This window comes from Miscanthus floridulus, chromosome 9 (assembly GCF_019320115.1).
Source record: "Miscanthus floridulus cultivar M001 chromosome 9, ASM1932011v1, whole genome shotgun sequence".
NCBI lineage: Eukaryota > Viridiplantae > Streptophyta > Magnoliopsida > Poales > Poaceae > Miscanthus > Miscanthus floridulus.
The window spans coordinates 23,867,190-23,892,247 of NC_089588.1; the positions used below are offsets into that span (position 1 = coordinate 23,867,190).

The 25,058-nt window shown below is 41.6% G+C and overlaps 1 protein-coding gene across 1 annotated transcript; it reads right to left on the reverse strand.

The window, feature by feature from the left end:
- Positions 1 to 278: 278 nt before the first annotated feature.
- Positions 279 to 3,007, reverse strand: LOC136479477 (ethylene-responsive transcription factor ERF110-like). Its single transcript, XM_066477337.1, has 2 exons — positions 2,560 to 3,007; positions 279 to 1,159 (listed from the first exon to the last, which is right to left on the reverse strand). The coding sequence occupies exons 1-2, from the start codon at positions 3,005 to 3,007 to the stop codon at positions 393 to 395; spliced, it is 1,215 nt and encodes a 404-aa protein (XP_066333434.1). The 3' UTR covers positions 279 to 392.
- Positions 3,008 to 25,058: the final 22,051 nt, after the last annotated feature.

The following is a 25,058-nucleotide window of genomic DNA, read 5'->3' on the forward strand; positions in this document are numbered from 1 at the left end:
ATTCTCATGATGACCACGAAGCAACGTCACTTCAAATGTACAATTTATGGCAGAGTAAAACTATTTTATATACATAATATGTTAACAAATTGGCAGAGTAATCCTCCCATTTATGTTTTTCTCGCTAGTACTTCAAGTGTTGTGTTTATTTAGTTGAGTAGAGGGGTTGGTCCGGGTGCCAAAGTGGCAGCGAGCTTAGGCTCATTTTTGTACAACTGTAAATCCGTTTATTTTCTTTTCTCTAGTCTAATAAAAATCCGGCAAAAGCTTTTGCCGCCTTTTAAAAAAAAATAAAAACTGAACGAACAAAGCAAGTAACAAAAAACAAGCATCGTAATGCGCTCCGTGCAGAGGGCAGATTGGCTTGCGGAGACACAAGCCTGACATCGACGTCATCGTGACGGGTCCCGTGGCGGCGCCGGCCACCACCCAGAGTCCTCCCAACTCGCCGTCGGCGACGACGGGTAGCCAGTCCCAGCCCCACCGTCGCTCGCGGAGCCGCTGCCCTGCGGCCACCACTGACGGTGACGTCCCACCGCGCCGCTGCTCTCACCACCACCTCCGCCTCCAAGGCTGAAGAGCACCGGGAATGACGGCGACGAAGACGACGAGCCGGAAGCCGCGGTCACTGCGGGCGGCCGGACAGCGCGCGCGGGAGCCGGCGCCACCTGGTCGTAGAGGCGCGTTGGTGGCTCGCCCGGGCCCTGCAGGAACCTGGCGTACTCCGAGTACTCCCCGTCGCCGCCCGCCAGCGCCAGCGCCTGCGACTCCAGCAGCGCCTCGGGCCTCTGCGGCGGCGGCAGAGGCGGAGGCGGAGGACGAACCATCGGAGGCGGCGCCGACACGAGCGTGGCGTACTCCGGGAAGTTGACCTTGGCGAGTCTGCCGCGGAACCTCAGCGCGGCCTCGTCGTAGGCCCGCGCGGCGGCCTCCGCGGTGTCGAAGGTGCCCAGCCACACGCGCGCCGCCTTGTGAGGGTCCCGGATCTCCGCCGCCCACTTACCCCACGGCCGCTGCCGCACGCCGCGGTACCGTCGCCGCGGCGTGCCGGCGGAGTCGGTGGAGGACGGCGAGGGCAGCTGCTCGCTCGGCCCCGGTGACGCCGCCGCCGCCGCAGGCGAGTGCTGCGCGGGAATCCCTGCCGCCCCGTGCTCTGCTCCTGAAAACAGAGCAACGACAATATCGCAATTAGTCAATACGAGTACTGACCTGCTCAAAGATTACGTTTTTACTCTCGTCTCCCAATCATAGGAATTACTATCAGTCACAATTCACAGTTCCCAACATACGCACGCAGTTAATTTTTAAACACAAGAGAGGGACCTGTTCATTCTATCTGCTCTTCTGTTGTAACTTCATAGTATGACTTTACTTATCTCAATGCTCAAGAATATGAATCCGTTTCATTTCTGCTCAATTATGAAGTGTGGATGATGCGTGTTGTGTGTGGATGAACTGTCAAGAGCAGTGGATTTTGGTGTCATATATATTAATCAAACGTGGTGCTCAATGGAACAGTTTCACACTAAGCGTCTTATTAAGGGACCGTTCGTTTATACCGTTCCCGGTCTTCACGGGTCAGAAACAGTTCCCGTGCTATAGAAAATAGTGAAGAAACGGAGAAAGCAGGAATGGATCTGGTCAAGAATTATTGTAACCGAACGAGGCCTAAAGCAGAGGAATCTCGAGTGTGTGTGTGCATCCGTCCGGCTCTGTTTATCCAGGAAGTGAGAAGAACATGCTTGATTTGAAGCATTGGGCAATTTATGTACCCATCTGATGTCATCATATAGTATATTTGATCATGTTTATGTTGACAAATGATTATTTGCTATGGCTGCCCTAGGTACCACGGCAAAGAATGCTGGTAGTGGTGGGAAAGCGAAGTTTCTCTTGTCTTCTGAGCTCACAGATATTATATGGGAAGTAGACACGGCAGAGGGCAGTATCGTATGCCCTAGCGGTTACTATCTAGAGCTACATCTAGCACTACTGATTAGGGCTGTAACTATAAAATTTTTGTTTTCACATTATGCTCTGTTAGATCTTGTTTGGCAACACTCCTGTTAGCTTTAGTCGCCAGAATATCTGCAGTGGATCCCCAAGGCGAAAGTGAAGCTAAAAGAACTAGCGTGACTAGATAGATCCTACTTTCATTCTTAGAAGTGAAACGATTCTGTGTTATAGCATCAACGTCAGATCATGAAACCGAGGACATCTCGAGAGCCATGCCAAACAGAGTCGTCTTATCTTGATGGATCTGATCAGCGTCCGTGACGGCTGGTAAGTGTGCAGTACTCCACCCGGATGCCGTAGCTGCTACGGTCCTTTTAGCAAGTATGCAGGTCATGCCAACAAATTCCATGACGTGCTGTGCTGTACGTACTACATGTAGTTACCAATTTTTTCCATGCATGCACAACGGGAAGCCAGCACGTAAAGAAAAATGAGAATAGGAACAACAGGTGGCATGGCCAATGGAACAGAGCAACCGCAAGGGCTGAGCAGAGTAGGCCAAGCGCTGCTCTGTTTTGAGCGAGAGAAGGATCGATCGGTTACCGTGAGCGGCCGGCGTCGTAGGACGAGAGGACGGCGGCGGCGGCGTTACGTCTCCATCGTAGTAGTCGCTCCACCACTGCCCCTCCGCCGACGAGACCTGACCGTGACCGCCACTGACCGGCGCCGGCGCCGCTGCCCCGCCGGCGACGACCGAGGACAGCGCGTCGACCATCATGGACGCCTCCCGGCTCCGCTCGTACCCCGACAGAATTCGCCACGTGGCCGCCTCCTGCTGCCCGTCGTCGTCGTCGTCCTCGCCGGAGAGCCGCGGCGGCGGCCCTCCACCTCCTCCTCCTCCTCCCTCCGCGTTCGCCACCCTGGGCGTGCAACGGCAATATGGCTTGTGCTTCCCTCCTCTCGTCTCGTCTGGAGTGGACGACCAGCGCCATGTATGTTTATATATAGGCGGCGCATGGGCACGTGTCCGGCCCTGGAATTTCCACGGCATTTTGCTTCTTCTTTTTTCCTGTGCCGAAAGGCAGCTCAGCCGTTTTGCGTACAGTGAGCTAGAGGAGGTGCAATGCATTCGGCCACGCACGGCACGGCGCGCGAATCATCCTTTCGGCTCGGTTTGTTCGTTTCCTTCGTCCGTACGGCAAATTCATACGTACGGGTCGGTCGGCAGGAGCTGGATGGTTTCCAACTGCAAGTTCGCTTCATCCGGACGGACGCCTCTATTTGACGCTGTGGAGTGAGAACGCCTAGAATCAGATAGTACAGTATTTTTTTCTCACAATAAAATAACTTTAGCTAATTTATCAACCGATTTTAATACCAGCCGAACAGACTCCAGGTTAGGGCGATCAGTATATATATATTTTTTACTCTCTGTTTGTTGGTTCATAAAAATGATAGAGTATGTACATGAGTAAAATAAAACGGAGGAGAATTCGGGAGCAAATTGGTTGCGAATATATTAAACGGGAATTCGATTGTTCGCTGTGATTCGGTGCGTTCACACACGGTCGACGACGCATGGTTGACCACCACAAATTGGTCTGACCACACCTCCACAATTGTGCGTCCAGATTGGTGGTTGCGGTGCCACTGTGAATGTGATTACCGGTGGCGGTCGCTGTAATAAATTAATAATAACACTCGTACTTGCAGTAATACTCCTACAGTAATTACCTACCAGTTCTCCGCCGCGACGAACCGCCGAGAAAGCTGTAGCGAAATCCGAATAGGCTGTTGCCTTGTCCCAACGCGTTTTCCTCAGAACCAAGCTAGTCTTGCCTCTTGCTGGAGGACACTTGGCAGCAAATAGAGTCTTCTCCATTCTTCTCCAATTAGGCAAAACACAAATATCATAGCTTGTGTGTGTGTGTGTTTTTTTTCCCTATGCACCAGTATTGCACAGCGTTTGTAAACCACGCATTCCTTATTTTAGAAAGGAACTTGAATACTAAATACTCCTAGCATAATCAGTGGCTTGACAATATATATGGAGTCACACTCCCCAGCTCTAGGACATAGAACAGTTCCCTCGATGTTCTCTAAACCACACATCCAATTATCCATCGATGATTATGACTTGTACAATTTCACATATACCATTTCATATTCCGGGGATCATTCGTGCTTCCATTCTTCTCTAATGACCTCACCACCTTCTACAACACTATTACCAAAAGTATTTTCAGTGCCCGACGTTTTTATAGAGCTAGGCAGACCAACCACGTAGATTAAATGCTATATGTTATCAGGTCTTTTACAGATACGGCCTATCCACATCTATAAATCGTTAGAGTCGCCAGTCTCTGTTATTACTATTTAGGCCTTGTTTGGATGTTATGGTATTCATCTCAAACACATGTGTTGGGATGAACTGTGGTGGAAAATTTAATTCAAGTTCCACTCTAATCCATACCTACACATGTGGATTGATGGGAATCCGATTACATCCAAACAAGATCTTAATAGGGTCGTAAATGGTACATACATTCCGAAGAAGCTAGTGTGTCAAAAAAAAAACTCCGGTAGGATGGACAGTACGTGTGTCAAGAATGGATGGGTTTCTGCATTTTGAATTTAGTTAATTATCCGGAATCCAGTAGCTAGTCTGCCGCCAGCAGTAGTGCCGATATGCATGTTACAAGATTAGCCCGTTTCTTTTGCAATGTTGGGCCAAGAGGCCTAATCGTGCCGCTTCATTGCTTCTTTACTTTTTATTTCGTAATTTATTAACTTAATTTTTCCTTTGTAATTAATGCCACGAACACTCTTCTGTTGATATGGAACAATTTTTTTTATGAAGCTAGAATACTTTTATTTTACCGTGAAGCTAGAATACTTTTATTTTATTGTGAAGCCAGAATATTTTCCTGTGAAGCCAAACCATTTTTGCTTTTCACGTGAAGCTAAAATATTTTTCTTATGAGGAATATTGTTCCTTCAAACCTAGAACATTGTTCTCATAAACCTATAATATTTTTTAAAGTTAGAACATTGTTATTGTTATAGCTGGAACATTGTGTTTCCTGAAAATAACCTGGAACATTTATTTATTTTGAAGTTAGAAAATTGCTCTTACGAAACATTTTCGTGATGATTTGTTCTTTTTTCTCATTTTTTTAAAGCTACCATTGTTTTTTTTATTTTTTTTATTTTCTCATTTATTGTTTATGCCGGTAACACCATGCATAATTTCTCGTGAAGTTAGAGAACCCCTGATATTTTTATTAGTGAACCTAAAATACTAGTTGTTCCCCTAGCAGAATAATTTTTTCATGAACCTTGGACATTATTCTTTTGTATCTAAAATATTTTTCTGTGAATCTAGACATTGTTATCATATATCCTAAACCTAGAATTTAGTAATATTAAGGAATTTCATTCCATGCATGCCCTTGCACTATTAACCACACATAAAAAATTAATGGACATATGAAATTGCTGTGTAAGGTAGACAAATTTTTCAAGGTCCAATTAATCTAACAGGCCTTACATGTGATGTGAGTACTGCGAAATTACTTGCATTCGTGGTAGGGAGAGCACGATCGAGTTTCTAAGAAGGTTGACGTTTTACACATGTGAATATGTGATAGACTATATGGTTAAACACGTACTCCTTCTTGTGGTAGGGAGTAGTGTATATCATAACAAAAATGCTATAAAAAGCGTCAACAGGCCTTACATGTGAGTACAGTGGCACTAGTTGCATCATATTCGTGATAGGCAGGCACATGATATAGAGTAGTACTTTTTGCAAACATATGTTTGCAATCGTTGCGTTTTGGTTTGCAATGCATCCAGATGCTGATGCTTCATCTGGTTGCGCGTACTACATCACAGAAGCTTATTAGCCGTACTGTTTCAGTAAAATAATAGTATTTTTCTCTCACAAAAAATATGCATAAACATCAACCGTTTTTCCAGCCAGCCGAACAGAGCCCCAGTTCCCACCCAGCTCCTAACTGTGCATTGCCACTCCCGCCCCTACCCTCGCTCGCCCCTCCATGCCGTCGACGCCTAGGCTCCCCACTACTGCTGGCGCAACAACAACAACAATGCCGTCACCGGTTCTAAAATAGGTTCAAACAGTTCAATCAAACCGTGAACCAGAGACCTTGGCTATTTCAGTCTCCAGTCCGGTCCTTATAATTATGATAAAAAGATATAGAGAATGATTTTTATTTCAACAACTCTTCAAATAACGATGATTTAGAAAGTGAGTTTAAGAATGACCCTTCGGATGCTTTTAGCCAATTTTATAAATCGATTTCTAGATGCAGATCATCCTAGAAACCATTTGTTGAGACGGTTCTTAAACCATTTATAAAGACGGTTCTTGATAGAGTCGTCTCTGCCTAAAAAGAATGGAGCCTCTAAAAAAATAGTTGATGTAGCAGTGGTAAGCATGCAATTCCGTTTTCATTCCATTTTCTGGAGATTTCATAACTCTGTTAACCAACAATCACAAGGAACGCTGATGTTGCAGTTACACAATATTTGTGTTGGAATTGGAGACCACCGCAGACGATTATTGTAATATTTAGTTTAATACGTTATTTTTATTAGTTTTCGTTATCTACATGTGTTACTACTTATAAAACCCATTAAACGTGGTGACCTTAGGAACAGTTTCCCGACGCATGCAAGACTCAGACCCTGTACATCTACAGTCTCCATCCAATCCAGTCCGTGCGATCCTTCAGCCTGTACGCGCGTCCTCATCGGATGCCGCCCACGCAGCCGAGTTTCTGTATACTCACATTCTCTACAGAAGAAAAGCGACCGATCGGTGGTGCGTTACGAAGGTCTTGTCACCTGCAGTTTGCACGCTCGCTCCTTGGGTGCCGTGGCCGTGTCCCGGTGGCGGTGGGTGGCTGGCTGGCGCCGCTGTCGTCCCGATCGCCGGCAAATCACGCCAGCCACGGGATCGTGCTGCCTGCCTGCCAATTCGTACGATACGGTGGCGTACGTACGTGATGGTGATGCGCGGCGTGCCTGACGGGCCACCACCTGGCGCGCTTTCCCGGCAAAGGCCGCCGGGCCGGCGAAGCGTCGGTTCGGCCGGACGGAAAAATAAATTAAAATACTGTTTTAGCTAATTATTGTGAGAGAAAAATACTATTCTGACTGAAATCATGGTTCACACGAACAGTGATTTGTGAGGGGGCTGGTCAGCCAGCCGAACAGCCCCGAAGACCACTACTACTGCCTGATTCTTGTGAAGGAGGGGGGGGGGGGGGGGGGGGGGTGGAGTGTGGATTCTGTCACGGTTGGAGCTGTCAGCAAGCAAGCAGCGGAAAACAGCTCCGGCAACTTGCAGTGATTGACGACTTATTTGAAAGCAATGTCGCCGTTGAGCTGCGGCAACTTGCAGTGGTGTCGACTGTCCCGAAAGGAAGCACAGTAGCTACGACTAGTACTATTAACCGACCTGATTGCACGCTATTAACTACTCCTAGCTAGCAGTACCCCGAACGCATCTTCTAGCACGAGGTGTTTGGATATGGATCATAAAACTAATTACAGAAGTTGTGACTAATTCGCAAGACAAATTTATTAAACTTAATTAATTTATCATTAGCACATGTTCACTGTAGCACTACATTGTTAAATCATAAACTTATTAGGCTTAATAGATTCGTCTCGCAAATTAGTCTTAATCTGTATAATTAGTTTTATAATTAGTCTATATTTATTACTATAAATTAGTATCAAATATTCGATGTGATAGGGGCTAAATTTTAGGAGGTGGAAACCAAACACCCTTTGGAGTAGTCAAACACATGGAGACATTGCAATCATGCGTCAGTTGAGCCATCAAGCTCCATTGACGTACTCTCAGGTCACGTTTTGAAAAGTTGGAAGAAATTTGGGAAACCTAGCAAACAAACATCACATTCAGATCGACACGCATGCATACTCTCTAGAGCCTACATGTGAGTAGACTAGAGTATACGTCATTGTGGTGTCGTAAGAAGAGCAAATTTATTGACTTGCTGTAGTCATATTATCATGAAGAAAGCTCTAGGAGATCGACTTGGTCATGTTAGATTAGTCCACATAAATAGATAGCTTGAGTTCACTGGACGCCCAGGGGCGGATGCACGGGTGGGGCTGTCGGGGCTGCAACCCCACTCGTGAGCCTGATTTCTGCCTTAAATTACTCGTTTAGCTCTAATACTAAATCTTCATTATTTAGCCCTTCTTTGTTCCTGTCTTGGATCCGCCCCTGTGGACGCCATAATTTAGAAACTTAGAAAAGCAATAGTAAAGTTGGGTCCAGTATGGTCCGCGCGCATGTCAAGCCTTGAACTTTCGATTGGCATGTACTGTATAATCTATCCTCCCAGTTGACTGGTGGACGCCATAGCTAAAAAGCTCTAGTCTAGATTGTTGCAACATCAAGGGAGGAGCGCTAATGGAAATGGGACAGAGATGGCGAAGCGTGTCGATCGTAAATTTGTTAATGGAAAGAAAGGCGCCACTATTTCACCTATTTGTTTATGGCTGGTCGAAACTGTAGGAATATATGGGCTCGGCCCAATGAAAATTCCCAATAATCTATATCTCTTATAAAAACAAAACACCTAGATCTTTCAATTTACATATGCAAGCTATCCACGTGTCCTACACCACTAAATACCACATCATCCACCTAATAAGTGCTACAACACTATATATTTTTAGTCTATCAACATACAAGGAGATTTTTTTATATATTTAATCATTTTTATTTAATATTTTAATAACAACCATCCTAGAAGAACTTTGCATATCTGATCCTTTGGTCGCGCCGGTCCGGCTAGCATGACAAAATCACGTTTTCATGTAACATGTGTTGGCGTGGCAAGATCTGTCACGTTCGACGACGTTTTCGACGTGGAAAACCTTATCACTGCACTCCCGTTAATGTGACAGTATTGTTTTGTCGCGTCACCGGGAAAGGCGTGACAAGGCTCAACCTTAGAAAAATCATAACTCTTCGATACAACATCAGATGAAAATGATTTTTACATGAAATAATATAAATTTCAGTAGCATAATAATTGCGTACCAATGCTTGTCGCATTAGAAAATAGTACTTTTTTGTATGATGCCAAATGAAGATACTTTTTATATCATAGTTGTAGCTCTCAATGAGATCTACAACTTTATAGTTTTGAGTTTGTACATTTGAGGTCAATAAGATGCTCGAGAAAAAAATATAATGTTTTAGTAGCATATATTAATAGTATATCAAGGATTATCGCCTCACGAAAATTATATTTTTCTTGTATGGTGTCAAATGTATATATTTTTAATATCGAAGTTGTAGTTTTCGATGAGATCAACAACTTTTTAGTTTTGAGGCCTTTCATTTGAGAGTCCTTCTTTAATTCGATCTAATATTCTTGTATGGTTGTCAAATGAAGATATTTTTTATATCAAAGTTGTAGCTATCGTTGAGATCAACAATTTTTTAGTTTTACATTTGAGAGTCCTCCTTTAATTCTTGTATGGTTATATGGCCGTCAAGTTCTCCTTTAATTTGATGTAATATTCTATAAGCATTTTATTTGATCTTCCATTAGCTTACTCAATACAACCATTTTATTTCTATATGAGAGTCCAGTAGCAACGCGTCGGCTATTCTTTTAGTTCTAAATAAATCTCAAAGGCTTTATTTATATGTGCAAATGAGGAAGTAGGGAACCTTAGTCCCACCTTGCTAGTTAGAGTGAAGATTGCCATACTTATATACGGAAGCTCTCCAACGTGCACCGGCGATCGATCAGGGCATAGGGACAGTATATATGTAGGTTTCTGGAACCAATGTCCTTGCGATCCAGCATCTAGGTCCAACTTCCACGACCCTACATCCATGGGACGACAGCTTGACATTCCAAAGGCTCGACGCCGCCTCCACCACCTTATGCTTGTTTTTGGCACTTTGACGATTCGTGCGATGAGATCACTTGGATTTGATTGGTTCTCAATAGTATCTCCATGTTAATTCTCGCCTGGCCTACTAGAAAAAAGAGTTGAATCTTAGAAACAATGACCATATGGTGAGCTTGTTTTCAATGGATGCCAACAAAATTTGGTTGTCAAGGAACTTTGGCCTGTATCCCGAGATGATCAATGAGCCTTTCTTCAAGCTATTGATAGCGTTACGTAGTCGCAAAATACCTATACTGTCCTTACGAAGCAAATGCTGAGAACACCGAGAAAATTTGCTAAGATAGAATTACAAACCGGCCAAGCCCATTTTTTCTGGGAGATGTAGCTAAGCCTAAAACCAATTTCGGCCTCGCCATAGGCTCACACAATCAAAAACCTCACAAAACCATAAAATCTAACCGTATTTTCTCAAGGACAATCTGAGTCTGTTACCAATAGTATCCTAAAAAGACATCAAGACTTCACGATAATCATGGACTTAGGAGGAACCCTAAAGGGAGACTTGAGAAAGGATAAAATCTGTAAAATGAAATAAATGCGATAAAATCCAAAGATTTGACAACCGCTGTTTCTCCATCTGATGCAGAATCCTGACCCAAACCTGTTTTGAAACGTTTGCGCTACCACCCTAAATTCCATGGGTTCGACAAGGAAAACAAAACAAAAAGAATGTTGGTAAAACTTAAATTGGTGGTCCTCTTGTGATGGATTTGGTAGGTGAGCTCCCTAGTGATGTGCACACATGTCCTAGCATCAAAACTCCCTCCATAATTTAAAACGAAATTGCATCGAAATCACAAGAGCAAAAATACATAAAAACGGCTCCAGAAATCCTGAAACGTTCAAGACACGAGGGAGATAGAGATCGGAGCATGCATAATCCTTGGGTTAACTATAGATGTTCCGATATAAGCCGCCCTAGCTAATCGCAACTTTAGATGGCAAAAAGGTTAAGAACAAGAGCTACTCTGTCATCTCATCCTCTCCCTAACGGCCTAACCCTAGTCCAAACTCTCTCAATCAGAGAAATGAGAGCCACACCACAAAAACCACTTTAAAGACACCTCTCCAAACAGACGTACATCAACCATATCCCATGCATTAGATTATTTTACAAAATCGCATACATCTCTCAACCATGTACCCTGCAGGGGCAGCATGTACGGTTCAATCTTTGATCGCTTCATCGGACAGACGAAGTGTATTCATGATCTCGCTTCATCGTGACCCAATCTTCGTTACGAACCAAAATTAGTGAAGCCCGCTACTCATGGTTTTGAGACTCAAACCACTAAACATTATTTTGAGACCCACACCACTAAATTGTCCATGCCTTGTATGCACCGCGAGACATTATACTGGATGTAGTTAATATATCACTTAGTGATTGTTTGGATATCTAGGGCTATTTGTTCGCTAGATAAAAATGAGCCCTACCCATTGAAACATGGGGCTAATAATAGGCGGAATATTTTATTAGCCAAACATCCAACTAGTTGGCCAACCTTAACTAATTTAGGTTAATTTTTAGCATGGCTAGTAACCAGCTCTAAGAAATATGTGGCATATTTAATTACAAGACAACGATGATGAGATGAGTTGACGTGCAACACACACAATACACACACAAATCGGAATTGTGGTGAAGACGAGTCAATGGTGACGCAGACGAAAGCGCCCTTTGTCGGCAGATCGGGGTGCCATTATATATAGCGTCGTTAGCACATTGCGTTAGTCTTCTAGATTACCCATGTACACGCGCTTTTTGTTCCATTCGTGACCGTTTGGCCGGCCATCATAATATCCAGTTTATTTCGTCAACGATAGCACAAATAATTAATACTGAAATAAGGTATATACGGCATTAATTACTGGATGGTGATTCTTTTGTTGACTTCCACTCTCGCAAGTCAGCTAGTCGCTATATGTGTACACGTAATCTCATACACGCGTGTATGCAAGTCAATATGCACATAGAAAATTCTATGTACCCAATTAAAGCTTGGTGTCGCTGGTAATCTTGGTTTCGCTGGTTATCACAAGCGATGCAAATTAAAGCTTTTGTCCTTGTGAATAATTAATTAATGTTACTTTCAACTAGTACTATTTCTAGCTACTTCTTCCATTTTAAATTATAAGTTGCTTTGATTATTTTGATATATAGAATTTTCTATGTATCGACATACTGGGGCGCTGTGCTCATTTGCACCGTTGGTCAATGACCTGACCTGCACTGTCCGCCGGTGTTGTCGTCATATCCGCAGGCGGCGTGCGTTCCGATCTGCAAGTCAGTGCCCTGTTCCGACGACGACGACGACAACGACGAGAGCTTCTGAATTCTTCTGATCCGTCAGTATCAGTGTGCGTGTCGTTCTCGGCAGCATGGCCGTTCTTTGTCTGAAGTCCAACCAAAGATACAAAGATGAACTGAACTGTGAGCGCAAAGCAGGAGGACTAGGACAGTACCGGCGCATAAGATCCCGCCGCGCCTTCGACGTGACACCTTCAGACATTCACATTCGTAATGTTATAAAACATGTTGCAATGGTTAGGATCTTTTTCTTTTCATTTTTTATGATCAACACAGTAGATGAAAGTAGAAGAATAAATAGACAAGATAGGGAGACTATTCTTTATTTCTCTGAATATTGATGATTATAACATAGAGCTCCCATGTATATATAGTCCTACCAAAGCTTAAGAGTTTTGGTAAGAGCTCACATATAAATGGACTGGGATTAGGATTTCCCCTTCTCCTTTCCTTCTAGGATTAAGTCCGTATGTTTCACAACACACCTCCTTGGACGATTGCCACGATATGCACATGCCTCATTAAAAACTCTATCCAAAAACCCAGTGGAAAAAACGGTTTTTGAAGAAAAGAGTACACGACATTCGTTATTTGCATTGCACATGTTGTCTCATTAAAAACCTTGTGTGAGAAACCTTCAAGTAAAAACTCATATAGGAAAAAAGAGTACAACATTTAACCTTCTTGGTCATTCATTCTTTGAGATATTCTAATATTCATGAATAGATATTGATCTTCACTGTTTTAGCATATATGATCTACTTAATCTTTGTAATTCTAGTGGTTTTAATTACCTTCGAGGTAGATTCAATCAAATTGCTCCCCCTCATATAGCCGTACTTTGAACTTCATTGTTCCAATAACACTTTTTATAACTGTGTGCTTAATTAATGGTATGTGATATCACAATACTATATGTTTCAAAAATTGGGCTCATAATTCTTCTATGAATTATAATACGGGTATAAACAAGAGCAATATGTTTCATGCATACTGACCATTTATTAGTTATGCAAAACAAATAAATTTTATCCTTCAGGGTAATAAATCCTAAAATATAGAAGACAATTTTACACCACGAATCCTATACTATTTCTAAATTATGCTAATCACTTTTATATATTCTTTCTCTCTTATACATTTGCATCAGGAATCCTTTCCTACTCTTTATTCTTTGCACGCCCTTCCACCTTTAGATTAGTCGACAAACACGCGCAGGAGAGAGAGGATATCGGAAGCGCGTAACTTTACGAGGAATAACTACTACAGAATGGACTTGTTGTCCCGGGCGATAACGGCCTTTAGTCCCGGTTACCGCGCCGGGACAACGATCCCGGGACTAAAGGTGCCACCTTTAGTCCCGGGTCATCGAGCCGGGACTAAAGAGGGACCTTTAGTCCCGGTTGGTGTTACCAACCGGGACTAAAGGCCCTCCAGCCGAGCAAACGTGGCCGCACCCTTTAGTCCCGGTTGGTAACCCCAACCGGGACTAAAGGTTCCTTTTCTTTTTCTTTTTTTTTGTTTAATTTGTTTTCAGTTCAGTTACACGTATTTGTTTAATATATAATATGTTTTTATGTACGTAATATAAATACACGCACGCATATAATTACATCTAATTCTCATCTCGAGCATTATTATATTCGAATAAAGTATGAACCTATATATATTATAGATATATATATATATATATATGTATATATACAACACTTTCATAATCTTGTTCTCGAAAATAATGATATCAATAAACATTTAATTTACATCATTTATTCCTTAGGATCAAAGTAGAACTCACCGTTGGGATTTAGCACTTTTTCTAGAAGATATCCTGCTATTGACTCTTAAACTGCTTTCAGATGGTCTTTTTGCATGACCCTTCGTTTCAACCATTCAATCTTGCATTTGAAATAAAAGGAAAAGTATTAATACATATATATATATATTCATTTAAAAATAAATAAAAAATTGATATATACGTACTCTGAGGACATCTTTAGGAGTTCTTCTTATGTGCGCAGTGATAAATTCACAAACGTAGTATCCACACAAGTTATTACCTGGTTCCTGCCGCAAACACCACTGTACGAGAAGAAGATTATTCTCATCATCTCACACGTAAATTGAAGTACGATATAGTAATTAAACACGTGGGGAAGTGTATATAGTACAACTTACTGGTATTTCAACTACATTAAGTGGTGCCTTGCAATCCTTGCGATGTTGCCGAATAAACTCTTTCCAAACCCTGTGCGACCAATAATGTACGATCGTTAATAAATTATGGCAAAGTCTATTCAATAATAGTTGTGCGCGAGAGATCAAAATTACCCCTGGATAATGTCTATCATATCTTGGTATAGTGCCCGCTCTTTTCTCAATGAGTCAAAGATTACTAACCGACTTGAGTTTAACTCAATGACAATGAGTATCCAGTGAAACCTGCATTGGTTTATACACACACGTACATGCATATAAGTTGTATTGATATTACATAAAATGTGTAGACTACATTATTATTAACACTTACTCAAAGTTGTACGGGAAAAATATTGTTGTCTTGTCGTGCTGCTTCACGAAGAACATCATGATATTCTCCTGTGCTTCAGATACCCACCGCTCCTTGACAATAATACCGGTTTTGAATACGATATAAGGATCAATGAAGCCAACACTGGTGTCTTGTATTCTTTGGAGCTCTGACATCTGGAATCTGTATATAAATATAAGTTACATGTGAGGATAATTATATACACGTACGCATGGAAGTGAGTTTATTAAATAAAAGTAAGAATCACTTACAAACAAAAGGAGCTAATGATTGATTTGTCCAGAGCGTCCATGTGGTATAGTTGATGCAATTCTTCGAAACTAATATGTAAGATGTCATCGCCACGGAAGTAATGATGGTCTCTAAATCTAACAAAGATCCACTGCTCACCCTTGCCACACGCCTGCATGTACCACTTGTTGAGCAAGTATATTTGCATACCCAATTCATTCAGAGCCGCAGGGTTGTACAGACTTTTGCCATATTTATAAGTCTTCCAGGTATCAACTTCCAGGTTCTGGATTGGAGCTTTGCCCGTCAATTGATCCAAGGTTAAACCAGTATCTTTAAAAAAAGCATTAAGGGCTTGAACCGACACTTCTCCAGAGTTGTCTGGTCGATAGACTTCTATGTTGGAACCATATTCATTAGCAACAACAAGATTTTGCATTGGTTGCTTCTGTTGTCCGAGCTGTGGGACATCCTTCCCTGATGCTCTTTTCCTTTTCTTATCTGCATCATGTGACTTCACGAGGGAGCGGTCATAGTCTGATAGTGGCGAAGGCTTACGAAGTTCAATCATCTTTTTCTTGTGTGCATCGACCTTCTGCCTCAGCACATCTCGTGGTATGTAAAAGTACGGCTTCTCCTTAAGCTTCGCTTGACTCTTGTTTTTGATATCTATAAAAAAATCTTTCACTTTTTTGTCTTCTTCAGCTGCTATTTGCTCATCAATCTTTTCAGGAAGTATTTCTTGAGAAATAACTCTTTTTCTCGGGGTCTTCTTTGCTGTCGGGACCTTAGACGTCTTTGTAGTGCGTCGCTGTGGAGGGGGTGGGGGCGGTGTTGGAGACCGGCGTGGAGGCGATGAGGCCGGTGTTGGTGGAGACCGGCGTGGAGGCGTTGGAGATCGTTGTGGAGGCGGTGGGGCCGGTGTAGGAGTTGGAGATCGTTGTGGAGGCGATGGGGCCGGTGTAGGAGTTGGTGATCGCCGTGGGGATGATGTCGTCTCGCCCCCCGCGACGCTGTGATGAGATGGGGAATGAATGATTAGGCTAGGCTGGGGGGAGACCCTGCTACAAAAACAAGTTGTGTGTCAATTATTTTTGAAGCCAATAGAAAATTAATGGAAAATAATATTTCATTCACTTTCATTCGTACCTAGGGTGAGGTAGGGGAAGCGGTGGCGCCCCAGGAATGATGATGAAGCATTTGCGCCATTGAATAAATGTCTTCTCTGCTTCTCCTAGTGTTTTCTCCCCATCACCGCCTTCAATGTCAAGAGATACATTGCTATAACCTTTGAGCACTCTATCGACCGAGACGCTAGCATATCCAGGTTGAATAACTGACCCATGGATTCTTGGTGTCTTCGTTCGGTCTATTGGAGATACAACCCCGACAGCCACCATGATTGATGCATTATTACCATCTGGAATGTGTAGCTCACATGTTGTTAGAGGCTCGGTAATGTCATCAACAGGGAAGCGCAACCCAGCGTCGTCTTGAATAACTAGCAGCTCCGTAGAAGCACAACTGCTTTTCATCTGACCAACGGGGCTAATGGTGACTCTCGGCATTGATTGCGATTGCATTTGACTCATTGCTAGCTGCACTTGCCTCTTGATCTCCTCCTGCATTCTTGCCTCAAGAGATTTTTCTCGTTCACGTGATTCAAGCAATGCTTGTCGTGACTCATCAACAAATTGCTCCAATGCACAGATTCGTTCTGTCTCCTCATCCTTCTTTCTTTGGCGGCTTCTGTAGGTATCCTTGTCTGCTGGGAATGCGTGTAGCCATGGAACCGCCCCATGGCCTCTTGTTCGACCACCGTGTTCGGGATTCTCTAGGGCATATGTCAATTCATCCTTCTCTCTGTTGGGCTTGAAAACACCACTATCAGCTTCTTCCCTAGCACGAGCTAGTCTCTGTGTTGCTCTCTCAATTTTTTCGCCAAAAATTAGCTTGCCAGTGTCTGGGTCTAGGCTTCGCCCATGAGCATAGAACCAATTCTTCGCGCGTTGAGGCCAGTTCTTCTCTATTGTTTCAGGTATGATTCCCTTGGCAGTAATCTCTGTTTCTAGGTTATGCCACTTGGGAATAGCACTCCTATAACCACCTGATCCCATGCGATGATGGTATTGCTTCTGTCGGGCATTCTGCCGATTCCTCATCACACGTTCCTCACTGTCTTGAGATGTCTTGTATTCTACGAAGGCATCCTAATGGGACTCCAACTTGACAAACGCCTTAGCATTGAAATTCGGCGTAGCATTCTTCAAGATAAACTTTTTATACAATGTCTTCTTCCAACTCTAGAACAATGTTGCCATCTTCTTCATTGTCCAATCCCTCACTAGCTCCTTCAAAGCATCATCTGCTTGTAATGTGAAATGCTGAGTGATATGTCTCCAAGCTAGGTTCTTGTCACGATCAGATACAAAACTAACATTAGGAGCGGATATCTTCTGCTTCCATTCGCGAGCTCTAACTGGGATCCTATCCCTTACAATGAACCCACATTGATTGACATATGTCTGAGCATGTGGTCCCAATGGTTTGCCGGTGTCGGTGTCAAATTCTGATATTATGAAACGGCCCTCTAATGGCTTTTTTGGCCCTCGGACTTTCCTACTTTTGTCGGTGGTTGATGTAGATCCAGAGACCGGCTACATGAGTAGAAACACAACGATTAACAACAAATATACGTACGCATGCATCTATAAGAGATGATAGATAATCGAATATACCTCGCCAGTATTTTCTTGCGTGACAATTTGTTGATCTTCAACCACCGGCATATTCAGGATATCCTCATAATCAGCAAAGTACTGACTCGTGTCATCTACATCCACATTGGTGCCGACGTTGATAATATCCGCCATTATGTCATCACCCAAGTTATCATCCGGAGCAGCCATTTGTATCTTCAAGATAACACATAGATAGAATTACTATGGTACATAAGTACATGTGATAACACATATAGAATTACTAAATCCAATTAAATATAATAACACATAATATTTCATAAGGATAAACAATAATAAGGTATAGGCTTCGGAATCGAATCAAAAACACTTTCGATCAAAAAACATGGAAATAAGTACATGTATATATATACACATAGAATGATACAATATATTTTCTCTCTCTCTCAACACATAGAAATAAGTGCATATGTCTATATCTCTATATATGCATGTGATAACACATAGAATGTCTCTCTAGATATAATTTTCTCTCTCTCTCAACACATGAAAATAAGTACATGTATATATACATATAGAAATAATTAAGTACATATGTATACATATATAGAATATATAATTACTAAATCAAATTAAATAAATCTAACATGAAATCAGATAAACTAGTAATAGATAATACATTTTAATCTAACATATATCAAAAACTATAATAAAAAACTGTCTAAAAAACTATCTAAATAAAATACTAATTAAATTTTAATACATTTAAATCTAACATATATAAAAAACTATCTAAAAAATAACTAAAAAACTAACAATAAACTACTAATTAAAATTTAATACATTTTAATCTAACATACAGCCGAGACTTTGTAAAAAAAATCTAAAAAACATGGTCGATCGAGAGCAGCAGATCAAGAGTTCGACGGAGGTACGGTGGGCGCGCGGGAAGCGTCGGCGACGGAGGGTGGGGTCGGGTGCGGCGGCGGAGACGGAATGCGGCGCGCGATGCGGGCCGGGAGAATGGCGCGGCCGGGCGGGGGTAGACGACGGCGGCGGCGCGGCAGAGACGAGCTCGACGACGGCGGATGGCGCGGCCGGGCGGGGCTGAAAGACGGAGGCGAGATCGAAGATGAACAGAACAGACGTTCGATATATATAGGCCGAGACCCTTTAGTCCTAGCTGATAACACTAGCCGGGACTAAAGGACATTTAGTCCCGGCTGGTAAGACCAACTGGGACTAAAGGTCCAACCCTTTAGTCCCGGTTGGTCTTACCAGCCGGGACTAAATGTCCTTTAGTCCCGGCTGGTGTTACCAGCCGGGACTAAAGGTATTTTTGGGCGGGCACCGAAATTGCCGCCCACCCTTTAGTCCCGGTTCTTGGCCTGGGCCGGGACTGAAGGCCTCAAATTTTGGCAACCCGCCAGCGTAATTGGAAAGGCCTGGGATTTTGATTTTGTTTAATACTAGGTTAATCAATTAATTCCATAGCAACTTCAATACTTTGCAATATTTATTTTAAAAAATACTATTGATTAACTAATTATTTATTGTAAATAGGAAAATTTTGTAACCTAAAGTTTTTAATTTCTTTTATGAATATAGAATATAAATGTTACTAATACTAAGTATTTTGTTAATGCAAAAATATATTTGTAACTTAAAATTAATAAAACTAATATTATTCGATAGGAAATTTATTATCACATTATTGTAACGTCAATGTTTCAATTTTTTCTCGGTTTTTGACCAAAATTGACAGGAAATTTTTGTTGAACCTATAAAAATAAAGAAAATGTAGTATTTTTTGTTCTACAACTTTTTCAAATGAACAAATGGCCTATATAAGGATTGTATATATTGATGAGCTTAACAAACTTGGTATTCAAAAATTTTCAATTTGAGACAATCTAGGGTTCCGAAAACTAGTTTGTAGGCGTCGAAATTTAAAAATCACAAATTTGAACCATCCAAACTTTCTCAAATGGAAAGTTGACCAAAACAACAATTGTAGATATTTTTGAGTTTAACAAACTTGGTATTCATAACTTTTCAATTAGAAGTAATTTAGAGTTCATAATACTAGAGTCAAAGTGTTGTTTTTTCATTTGACTAAATTTGACTTGGTCAAACTTGCTCAAATGAGACACTAAATGACCTCAGATGAAAAAACTTTGAATACCAAGTTTGATCATCTCAGCAAAATCTACAATTGCTACATAGCTTATTTTCCCATTTGAAAATTTTTTATCAAACACTAGTCACAACTTCTTGAATCTCATATAGACTTTCTAAAACTATGTCCCACACTTGTGAAATTTGAACTACATTTTGTTCAAGCTTTCTCAAATGAAAAAATGGCCTATATAAGGATTGTAGATATTGATGAGCTTAATAAACTTGGTATTCAAAACTTTTCAATTTGAGACAATCTAGGGTCCCAAAAACTAGTTTGTAGGCGTCGAAATTTAAAAATCACAAATTTGAACCATCCAAACTTTCTCAAATGGAAAGTTGACCAAAATAACAATTGTAGATCTTTTTGAGTTTAATAAACTTGGTATTCAAAACTTTTCAATTTGAAGTCATTTAGAGTTCATAATACTAGAGTCAAAGTGTTGTTTTTTTATTTTACCAAATTTGACTTGGTCAAACTTGCTCAAATGAGACACTAAATGACCTCAGATGAAAAAACTCTGAATACCAAGTTTGATCATCTCAGCAAGATCTAAAATTGTTACATAGCTCATTTTCCCATTTGAGAAATTTTTATCAAACACTAGTCACAACTTCTTGAATCTCATATAGACTTTCTAAAACTACGTCACACACTTGTGAAATTTGAACTACATTTTGTTCAAGCTTTCTCAAATGAAAAAATGGCCTATATAAGGATTGTAGATATTGATGAGATTAACAAACTTGGTATTCAAAACTTTTCAATTTGAGACAATCTAGGGTCCCGAAAACTAGTTTGTAGGCGTCGAAATTTAAAAATCACAAATTTAAACCGTCCAAACTTTCTCAAATGGAAAGTTGACCAAAACAACAATTGTAGATCTTTTTGAGTTTAATAAACTTGGTATTCAAAACTTTTCAATTTGAAGTCATTTAGAGTTCATAATACTAGAGTCAAAGTGTTGTTTTTTTATTTTACCAAATTTGACTTGGTCAAACTTGCTCAAATGAGACACTAAATGACCTCAGATGAAAAAACTCTGAATACCAAGTTTGATCATCTCAGCAAGATCTACAATTGTGAAGTCATAACATATTACATAATATCCGTCTCTAAAACATAATATATTAAACATGCATCGTTGTATTATGCGGGCACAACAGTGAATTTCTTCTTGACGTATGACCCTTGGTTATGATCTTGTCGCAACCATGGAGTGTCTTCATCATTTAACATGATGCTTGGATCTTTCTTCACTATGAAGGGTGGAATTCGGACATTTCTTTCGTAATCTTCTGACATGTCTGACTTGTCTTCAATTCCCACTATATTTATTTTCCCAAAAAGAATTATGTGGCGTTTTGGCTCATCCGTCATTGAGTTGATGTCTTCGTTTTTTCCTCTCTTTGATTTTGTAGACATGTCTTTCACATAGAACACCTGACTCACATCGGCAGCAAGGACGAATGGTTCCTCTTTGTACCCAATATTGTTGAGGTCCACTGTTGTCATTCCATACTCTTTGTCGACTGTTACCCCTCCTCCGGTCAGCTTCACCCATTGGCACCAGAACAAAGGGACTTTAAAATTAGGTGCGTAGTCTAGTTCCCATATCTCTTCTATGCGGCAATAATATGTTTGTATATTCCCATTTGGATCTGTGCCATCTATACGAACACCACTATTTTGATTGGTGCTCCTTTTATCTTGGGCAACTGTGTAAAATGTATTCCCATTTATCTCGTACCCTTGGTACGTGAGGATATGGGACCTTGATGCTGCTTAGACATTCGAACATGCTGTCCCTCTCTTCTTTGCTAAGCGTGTAGCTAGCAGGACTTAAGTAATGACGTCCATCATCTGTCTTCTCTGGATGAAGGTTGTCTCGTTCTTTCATGCCCTGCAAGTCCTGGCGTGCTTCAAGTGAATCCTTTGGCTTCCCGTACACACCCATGAATCCTAACAGGTTCACACAAAGATTCTTTGTCAGGTGCATCATGTCGATTGCGTTGCGGACCTCTAGGACTTGCCAATAGGGTAGCTCCCAAAAGATGGACTTCTTCTTCCACATGGGTGCGTGTCCCTTAGCATCTTTGGGAACAGATTCACTGCCTTGTCCCTTTCCAAATACTACTTTCACATCCTTGACCATTGCGAGTACATCTTCCCCGGTTCGGTTATGAGGCTTCTTCCGGTGGTCTGGCTTACCTTTAAAATGCTTCCCTTTCTTTCTTACTTGGTGATTCAAAGGAAGGAATCGACGATGGCCAAGGTACATGACCTTTCGACATCTTTTCAAATATATACTGTCAAGGTCATCAAAACAATGTGTGCATGCATTATATCCTTTGTTTGTCTGACCTAAAAGATTACTTAAAGCAGGCCAATCATTGATTGTTACGAACAACATTGCTCGTAGGTCAAAGTGTTCTTGTTTGTACTCATCCCAGACACGTACACCTGGTTTGTTCCATAAAACTAGAAGTTCTTCAACTAATGGCTTCAGATAGACATCGATATCGTTGCCAGGTTGCCTCAGACCTTGGATGAGGATCGGCATCATAATGAACTTCCGCTTCATGTATAACCATGGAGGAAGGTTGTAGATACATAGAGTAACTGGCCAAGTGCTATGACTAGTGCTCTGCTCTCCAAAAGGATTCATACCATCTGTACTTAAGGCGAACCTTAAGTTTCTAGCCTCATTTGTAAACTCTGGAAATTCCCTGTCTATCGCTCTCCACTGGGACCCATCAGCTGGGTGTCTCAGCATATTGTCTACCTTACGGTCTTCTTTTTACCACCGCAACAACTTTGCATGGTCTTTATTTCTGAACAAACGTTTTAAGCGTGGTATTATAGGAGCATACCACATAACCTTGGTAGGGATTTTCTTTCTAGGACGTTGTTCACCCTCGACGTCACCAGGATCATCGCGCCTGATCTTATACCGCGATGCTTTACATACCGGGCATTCATCCAAATTCTCGTATTCATCCAAAACCTTGAACATAATTAAGTATTTTATTATACAACATAAATGACACACACACGGTTGATTAATTAACTAAGCCTGGCTACAACGTAAGCAATCCCAACTATCACTAAACAAACTAAAACTACAATGCACTTCAGTAACATAATTATTTCGTGATCGTACGCAACTAAAACAGACAAATCATTCTTCTGTTGAATATCAATAAGCTTCTCCTGCTGGCTCACTGCCTCATCAGCAGCAGCCGCTACCTCAGGCGCACCCAAATTCTGCACGTATGTAGCATAATCTTCCTCCTAGTACCAACCATCGCATCCATTGCCCTCCCACTGAAATTAAAGCCAAAAAATATTTAGTCAAAAATATTCAAGAAAAGTAGGTCAATTAGCCATAATTATAAAATGCGTAAGAAACTCACATCGCGATCCGGGCACTTGTAGAAAACACGACCCTTGTTGGGTCCCTGTCTCTTGACTCGGTACTCCATCACAATCTTCTGCTTACACTTGCCGCAGATAATGAGAGGGAGTTCTGGCCTCAGTCGTTTCGCAACCGAACGAGAGGCCGAGGATCAGGTACCAGTTGTCATCTACTTTCTATACTTATTTTTGCAAACTAGTGTAAATTTCATATTTTCTAAAATGATATATTTAAACAAAACTAGTACGGATTTCACATGTTTCAATAAATAACCATCCGTACTAGTTGACCTTGCTTACGTGATCATCTCGGCCAGCATTTCTCCACCGGACGACACCGTACTTGGTCAAGGAAGAGCTCCGATTCTACGAGAAAGGGAACACGGTCTTCCACGACCGTTGCCGCTCTCCCTCGTAGAATCAAAGCTCCTCCTTGACATCCGTTACCGCTCGGCAGAGAACGTGTTGGTTGAGCTGAACACGGTCCGCAAGTTCAACTAGTACGGATTTTCTATAATTTTCTAACTATTTACTAAGTTTTTCATTTCATGGAAAATTTAATTTTAAAAAAAAGGCATGATTTCTAAGTAGTTCATTTCATGGAAAAAATAATTCTAAGTGACCTGCTCGATATCGGCGAGCTCACGGACGTTTAGGTTGCCGAGGATAGTAACATTTGTAGATGACATTTATAGGTCTGAAGTTATCAAATATCCATCAAATTATAGCTCAAAAACATGTTTCAATAAATAACCATCCGTACTAGTTGACCTTGCTTACGTGATCAACTCGGCGAGTATTTCTCCACCGGACGGCACCGTACTTGGCCAAGGAAGAGCTCCGATTCTATGAGAAAGGGAACACGGTCTTCCACGACCGTTGCCGCTCTCCCTCGTAGAATCAAAGCTCCTCCTTGACGTCCGTTACCGCTCGGCAGAGAACATGCTCGCCGACCTGAACACGGTCCGCAAGTTCAACTAGTACGGATTTTCTACAATTTTCTAACTATTTTCTAAGTTTTTCATTTCATGGAAAATTTAATTCTAAAAAATAAAAGGCATGATTTCTAAGTATTTCATTTCATGGAAAAAAATAATTCTAAGTGACCTGCTCGATATCGGCGAGCTCGTGGGCGTTTAGGTTGCCGATGATAGTAACATTTGTAGATGACATTTGTAGGTCTGAAGTTATCAAATATCCATCAAATTATAGCTCAAAAACATGTTTCAATAAATAACCATCCGTACTAGTTGACCTTGCTTACGTGATCATCTCGGCGAGCATTTCTCCACTGGACGGCACCGTACTTGGCCAAGGAAGAGCTCCGATTCTACGAGAAAGGGAACACGGTCTTCCACGACCGTTGCCGCTCTCCCTCGTAGAATCAAAGCTCCTCCTTGACGTCCGTTACCGCTCGGCAGAGAACATGCTTGCCGAGCTGAACACGGTCCGCAAGTTCAACTAGTACGGATTTTCTACAATTTTCTAAGTTTTTCATTTTATGGAAAAAATAATTCTAAGATCACGTAAGCCACCGGGGACGAGGATGGCGCGTGCTCCAGTGAGGACGAGCGAGGCGTGATTTTGATGAACTAATTTAACTTTTGTTTATCCAAACATATATGCAAATCATCATGTCATTTTGAGCTAAAAATGACATATAAAATCATAATAAAGTCCAACATATAAAGTTACACATGCATCTACATCGCAAAATGA